The 7500-nt window shown below is 53.7% G+C and overlaps 1 protein-coding gene across 1 annotated transcript in view; it reads right to left on the bottom strand.

Moving 5' to 3' along the window:
* ccdc146 (coiled-coil domain containing 146) overlaps positions 1 to 7500 on the bottom strand; it is a gene marked incomplete at both ends in the record, with an annotated part of 46156 nt that overhangs the window by 25011 nt on the left and 13645 nt on the right. Inside the window, 2 exons of the mRNA XM_080538510.1 lie at positions 2235 to 2444; positions 2865 to 2947. Coding sequence (XP_080394636.1) covers positions 2235 to 2444; positions 2865 to 2947 — 293 coding nt within the window. The remainder of the gene's footprint in view (positions 1 to 2234; positions 2445 to 2864; positions 2948 to 7500) is intronic.

The raw sequence follows: 7500 nt of genomic DNA, 5'->3' as shown, positions 1-7500 counted from the left end.
TAGCTATCTCCACAACAAACTAGGCTAGCTATCTCCACAACAAACTAGGCTAGCTATCTCCACAACAAACTAGGCTAGCTATCTCCACAACACACCACACCAGCTTGTCCTCTCTCTCCCCAGTGACTCATAGACCCGGCCTGATCACCATGTCACCATGGAGACACTTCCTTCCTGTCATCTCCTCCTCCTGTGAGCTGGCGTTATCAGCTAGCAACGTTCCAATGACCTCCCGGTGGCACCCGGTGTGTGTGTGTGTGTGTGTGTGTGTGTGCATGTGCTTCTGTTTGTATATGTGTTTATGCTCTTGTCTGTGTGTGTGTGTGTATGTGTTTCTGCTTGTGTGTGTGTGTGTGTGAGTGTGTGTGTGTGTGTGTGTGTGTGTGTGTGTGTGAGTGTGTGTGTGTGTGTTGGAGGCGTGCTTGGCCTGTGGGACTGAGGGCAGGTGGGTGAGGGAGGAGAGGAAGAGGGGAGGAGGAGAGGAGAGGAGGGTAGGAGGGGAGGAGAGGAGGGGAAGAGGAGGGGAGAGGAGGGGGGAGGAGGGGAGGAGGAGAGGAGAGGAGGAGGGGAGAGGAGGAGGGGAGGGGAAGAGGATGGGAGAGGAGGAGGGGAGGAGGGGGGGAGGAGAGGAAGGGGAGGAGAGGAGGAGAGTGTGTGTGTGTGTGTGTGTGTTGGAGGCGTGCTTGGCCTGTGGGACAGAGGGCAGGTGGGTGAGGGAGGAGAGGAAGAGGGGAGGAGGGGAGGAGAGGAGGGTAGGAGGGGAGGAGAGGAGGGGAAGAGGAGTGGAAAGAAGGAGGGAGGAGGGGAGGGGAGGAGGGGAGGAGGAGAAGAGGATGGGAGAGGAGGAGGGGAGGAGGAGAGGAGGGGGAGGAGAGGAGGAGAGGAGGGGGGAGAGGAGGAGAGGGGAGGAGGGGAGGAGAAGGAGAGGAGGGGGGAGAGGGAGGAGGGGAGGGAGAGGAGTGGGGAGAGGGAGGAGGGAGGGAGGGGGAGAGGAGGGGAGGAGAGGAGGGGGGAGAGGGAGGAGGGGAGGGTGGAGAGGGAGGAGGGGAGGAGATGGGGAGGGGAGGAGGGGGGGAGGAGAGGAGGGGAGGAGGAGAGGAGGGGGGAGAGGAGGAGAGGGGAGGAGAAGGAGAGAAGGGGGGAGAGGGAGGAGGGGAGGAGGGAGGGAGGGGGAGAGGAGGGGAGGAGAGGGGGAGGAGGGGATGAGAGGAGGGGGGAGAGGGAGGAGGGGAGGGGGGAGAGGGAGGAGGGGAGGAGATGGGGAGGAGAGGAGGGGAGGAAGGGGGGAGGAGAGGAAAGGAGAGGAGAGGAGGGGAGGAGGAGAGGAAAGGAGAGGAGAGGAGGGGAGGAGGAGAGGAGGGGGAGGAGAGGAGAGGAGAGGAGAGGAGGAGGGGAGGAGGAGAGGAGAGGAGGAGGAGAGGAGGAGGGGAGGAGGAGAGGAGGGGAGGAGGAGAGGAGAGGAGGAGGAGAGGAGAGGAGGAGGAGAGGAGGGGGAGGAGGAGAGGAGGGGGAGGAGAGGAGAGGAGGAGAGGAGAGGAGGAGAGGAGAGGAGGAGGAGAGGAGAGGAGGAGAGGAGAGGAGGAGAGGAGAGGAGGAGGAGAGGAGGAGAGGAGAGGAGGAGGAGAGGAGAGGAGGAGAGGAGAGGAGGGCCCCAGCTGTCTGGAGCAGAGACATGTGAACAACTCACAACAACAACTCACCCTGCCCACACACACACCAGCCTGGTCTCACACGGCAGACGTCAGAATTCGACGTTTATGGACAAACATTGAATTCTGACGTGAGATTGGGGTAGCTCGTTCTGAAAGCGCAGGGGTGCGCCTGTCGGGCTGCACTTGCATTAATTAGTTAGGCCACATTTAGGGTTAGGGTTAAGGTTAGGGTTAGGGTTAGGGTTACCCTAACCCTAACCCTAACCTTAACCCTAACCCTAACCCTAACCCTAACCTTAACCCTAACCCTAAATGTGGCCTAACTAATTAATGCAAGTGCAATTCAAAATGGAATAATCCCGAGAGAAGCCCCGACAGGCGCACATAACAGGCGCACCCCTGCGCTTTCAGAACGAGCTACCCCAATGTCACGTCGGAATTCGACGTTTGGATGCAATCTCACGTCAGAATTCGACGTTTGTCCATAAACGTCGAATTCTGACGTCAGCCGTGTGAGACCAGGTTGCTCACACACACACACACACACACACACACACACACACACACACACACACCCCTCACCTAGACAGCTGGTAGATGACCAGGTAGTCTCGGTCCTCCGCCCCCCTCAGGCGGTTGTGTGAGGAGAGCAGCTGGGCTCGGAGGTGGCTGGCCTCGGTGTCCGGCCCGTCTGGGAACGCCTCCGCCTCCTCCAACTCACGCCGCTGATGCTCCAGGTCGCCACGGTGACGCGACGCCTCCGCCAGCAGCCTGATCTCACACTCCTGGGAGCTGGGGGGGGGGGTCGCGCACACACACACACACACATACACACATACACACACACACACACACAAGCAGAACACACACACACACACAAGCAGAAACACATACACGTACACACACACACATACACACACACACACACACACACACACACACACACACACACACACACTTTTATTGGGCCCTTGTTTACTTAAGAGGAAAGGCCCTTTTGCACCCTGTCCACAACATGAACAAAGTTACACAACAACAACTAATAACTACAACACACTAAAACAGTTACACAACAACACACTAATACTAATACAATAACACAACTAATAACTACAACACAGGAGAGACACAGACGTCAACACATCATATAGAACCACAACACACACACACACACACACACACACACACACACACACACATACACACACTGACCTCTTCAGGGTGTGATGCAGCAGGCTGTAGCTGGCCTTCAGCTTGGCCACCTTGGTGCCACTGATCCTCCCCATGGAGAACAGCTGAGGGGGACAACTAGAGTCAGAGATGGACAACTAGAGTAGTGGGTAAGGGTTAGGGGTCAGGGTCAGGGATAGAGGTCAGGGTTAGGGTTTAGGGGTCAGGGTTAGGGTCAGAGTTGGGCTCTGTAGTAGGGGTCAGGGGTCAGGGTCAGAGCTGGGCTCTGAAGTAAATGGTAAATGGACTGACTGACTTATAAAGCGCCTTATTCCAAAGTGCTATACAAATGCGTCTCATTCACCCATTCACACACCGATGGTGGCAAGCTACCATGCAAGGCACCGGCCCGGGAGCAATTTGGGGTTCAGTGTCTTGCCCCAAGGACACCTTGACACGTGGCCAGCCGGGGTTCGAACTGCCGATCTGCCGACCTTGCGATCATTAGACGCCGGCTCTACCTCCTGAGCCACAGCCGCCCCTACACCTGGGAACCCATCCGTGTCTCTACAGTGTCTACGTACCAGGGGGGGCTGGTGGCAGTAGAAATCGGAGGCTGGAGGATGGAGGATACTGTTCCTCATTCCCTTCTGTGGTTCACGATGAGCCCGTCCTCCGATTTCTACCTCCACCAGCCTCCCCTGCAGCAGACACACATGAAAACAAACCCTAACACACACAGATTAGCAGCGAGCCCTTGTCCTGTCCTGTTCAGCCCTAAGATGGCTGCCAGCGTGTGTGTTGTTGACGTCTTTATCTGTGGGTCCACCGCTGTGTGTGTGTGTGTGTTTATGTGTTTGTGTGAGTGTGTGTGTGTGTGTGTGTGTGTGTGTGTGTGTGTGTGTGTGAGCAGCCGTGGAGAGGACGTCTGTGTTTACCCTCGACCACAAAAGAAGCTAAACACCCTTCGCTATCTGAACAACAGAGACGTAAACATGTGTGTGTGAAACCTCTTTCAGGTGGGAGGCGGCCTCTTATCTACAGAGGACCAGGCTGGGCAATCACACACAGTGTATATATCAGGTTCGGTGATACACACACACACACACACACACACACGCGCACGCGCGCAGTCATGCACGCATGCACACACACACACACACACACGCACACACACGCGCACACACACACACACACACACACACACACACACCCACACACACACACACACACACACACACACACACACACACACACACACACACACACACACACACACACACACACACACACTACATCCCCGGCGCTAAGCACTGAACTGAGTAGAATCTGCATCTGGCTAGCTGACAATAAACTATCAATACACCTAGGTAAAACTGAAACCATCCTATACGGATCCCCATCTAAACTCAGAAAGGCTGAAAATTTTAAAATAAAAGTGGGTAACATTAATATCACAAGAAAAGAGGATATTACATACCTGGGCTCCATCTTAGAGGCAAATCTTTCCGGAGATAAAATGGCAGCAAAAGTAATCAAAAAAGTGAACCATAGAACTAGATTCTTGTACAGGATATCCTCACTTGTCAGTAAAAACACACTGAGGACCCTATCAGGAGCTCTCATTCAATGTCACTTCGACTATGCCGTAACATCATGGTACTATAGAACCACAAAGGCCCATAAAACAAGACTCCAGACAGCCCAAAATAAACTGGTTAGGCTTCTGCTAGGCCTCAACCCTAGGACACATCTAACCGCTGCTCATTTTTTGAGCCTTGATTGGCTACGAGTAGTTGACAGAGTGCAGCAGCTTGCACTGGGCCTGGTCTTCAAGATACGCTACACCACAAAGACACCCAAGTACCTGTCAACATACTTCCAAAAAGTGAACAACGTCCACACATACAACACCAGAGGAAGCTCCACGAACCACGTTCAACCGCGTTGCACCACAAACAAGGGGTTAAACTCGTTTGCAAACTATGCAGTAAAAATGTGGAACGCCCTTCCTATAATCTTAAAGGAGTGCAAAACACTGCCCACCTTCAAAACCACTCTCAAAAAACATTTACAGGAGGCTGCAATCCGTAACTGGACCCTCTAAATCAAAAATCAGATTAAAAGACCCGAACTACCCACTGTACATACTTTGTGTTTTGTCCCCCGCCCCCACCTGTGGTGTATGTCCCCACCTGTCCTACCCGCTGTACATACCTTATGTTTTGTTGTATTGTTCTTCCCATGATGGATGTGTGTTTATCTTGTAGATAGTAATAGTTATTTGTCTGTATTATCTTGTAGATAGTACTAGCTTTTTTGTCTGTCTTACATGTAACGATGAATTGAGAATCAAGGACCCCAATTGAAATAAGCCAGTGGCTTTCTTGGGTTTTTATCCTGTTAGTTGACCTTGTATGTAATATGTACTTTCATGTACCTACTTCTGCAAATCTTCTAATAAAGTTTTCAATCAAAAAAAAAAACCAGTCAGATTAGTGAGAGCAGCGTGGTCAGGGCTTCAGGACAGCTGCAGCAGCTGCAGAACGCTGAGTCGGTCTGGGATTAATCTGCCTCAAATGTATCACTAGTTTAGTTCTGCTGAATTTATTGTAGTGGAATGTTCTGGACCCCAGCAGCACCCCACACCCGCTACTAACTAGGCCATGAGGCGGACCCACTGGTCTGTGGAGGAACTCCCACCCTCTCCTCTCAGACTACTGAGGCAGACCCACTGGTCTGTGGAGGAACTCCCACCCTCTCCTCTCAGACTACTGAGGCAGACCCACTGGTCTGTGGAGGAACTCCCACCCTCTCCTCTCAGACTACTGAGGCAGACCCACTGGTCTGTGGAGGGACTCCCACCCTCTCCTCTCAGACTACTGAGGCAGACCCACTGGTCTGTGGAGGGACTCCCACCCTCTCCTCTCAGACTACTGAGGCGGACCCACTGGTCTGTGGAGGAACTCCCACCCTCTCCTCACATAGGGCACACCGGCAGTTCTGAACGCCGGTTCGCGTTCGCGTACCGAAACCTCCGAACGTTGGCGCTGTCTGGCGAACGAGCCCGCGTTCATACCAGTGTATCGTTCGCCAGACAGCGCCAACGTTCGGAGGTTTCGGTACGCGAACGCGAACCGGCGTTCGGAACTGCCAGTGTGAAAGCCCTATCAGACTACTGAGGCAGACCCACTGGTCTGTGGAGGAACTCCCACCCTCTCCTCTCAGACTACTGAGGCAGACCCACTGGTCTGTGGAGGAACTCCCACCCTCTCCTCTCAGACTACTGAGGCAGACCCACTGGTCTGTGGAGGAACTCCCACCCTCTCCTCTCAGACTACTGAGGCAGACCCACTGGTCTGTGGAGGAACTCCCACCCTCTCCTCTCAGACTACTGAGGCGGACCTATTGCCCTTGTTCTGTCCATACCTACGCATAACGTTTAGCTAATGCACTAGTGCTAGTTTGCACATACCACCATATTTATTTATATATCGTCACCTTCTTAAAATAATGGCGTAAGTCATATTTTCAAGTTTTTGCAGAATAAACTATAGTGAATAAACTGAACCACATCTAGAATAAACATAATTTTCTTCAAAACCACTTTTCCACTATTTGCACTGGTTGGACAAACTACATGTTGTCTCAGTACATCTGAGTAGATACATGTGAATCTAATCTAATCTAATCTAATCTAATTGAATCGAATCGAATCGAATGTAATCTAATCTAATCTGATCCACATCAGTGGCTGGAACAGTGCTGGAAAGGACTTAGTGAAAAGGAAGCCATCCAAGCCAGTGCAGTAGGGCTGGGGTCAGGGCTGGGGTCAGAGGTCAGGGCTGGGGTCAGGGGTCATGGCTGGGGTCAGGGGTTAGGGCTGGGGTCAGGGCTGGGCTGGGGTCGGGTCAGGGCTGGGGTCAGGGCTAGGGTCAGGGCTGGGGTCAGGGCTAGAGTCAGAGCTAGGGTCAGGGCTGGGGTCAGGGCTAGGGTTAGGGCTAGGGTCAGGGCTAGGGTCAGGGCTGGGGTCAGGGCTGGGGTCTGGGGTCAGGGCTGGGGTCAAGGCTGGGGTCAGGGCTGGGGTCAGGGCTGGGGTCAGGTCAGGGCTGGGGTCAAGGCTGGGGTCAGGGCTGGGGTCAGGGCTGGGGTCAGGTCAGAGCTGGGGTCAGGGCTGGGGTCAGGGCTGGGGTCAAGGCTGGGGTCAGGGCTGGGGTCAGGGCTGGGGTCGGGTCAGGGCTGGGGTCAGGGCAGGGGTCAGGTCAGGGCTGGGGTCAGGGCTGGGGTCAGGGCTAGGGTCAGGGCTGGGTTTGCCCACCAGGCTTCTGTCTTGGCTGACCGTTCCGACAGAGGGATCTTCGTGCGATACGATTGGCTATCATCTGTTCCAGATTGTTCTCTCTCTCTCTCTGTAGCCTGTAACATTCCGGAACTCAAACGCTGACACAAGGAAACGGTAAATCAACAGAGATATAGATATATGTCTTATATATTATAGACGTATATTTATATTTCAGGAGCATATCAGAGATGTGGCAGACATCCACGCCTAATACTTGTCATTTATCACAGACTGCAGCTTTTGGTGGTTTGGACCACCACCTCCCTCTCTTCCTCCCTCTCTCTCTATCTCTCTCTCTGGCTCTCCTTCTCTTTCTCTCTGTCTGTCTCTCTCTCT

The sequence above is a fragment of the Nansenia antarctica genome (genome assembly GCF_963989245.1).
Source record: "Nansenia antarctica genome assembly, chromosome: 8".
In the NCBI taxonomy this organism is placed as follows: Eukaryota; Metazoa; Chordata; class Actinopteri; order Argentiniformes; family Microstomatidae; genus Nansenia; species Nansenia antarctica.
The sequence above is the reverse complement of the archived record's forward strand: the minus strand, read 5'-3'. Positions and strand labels throughout refer to the sequence as shown.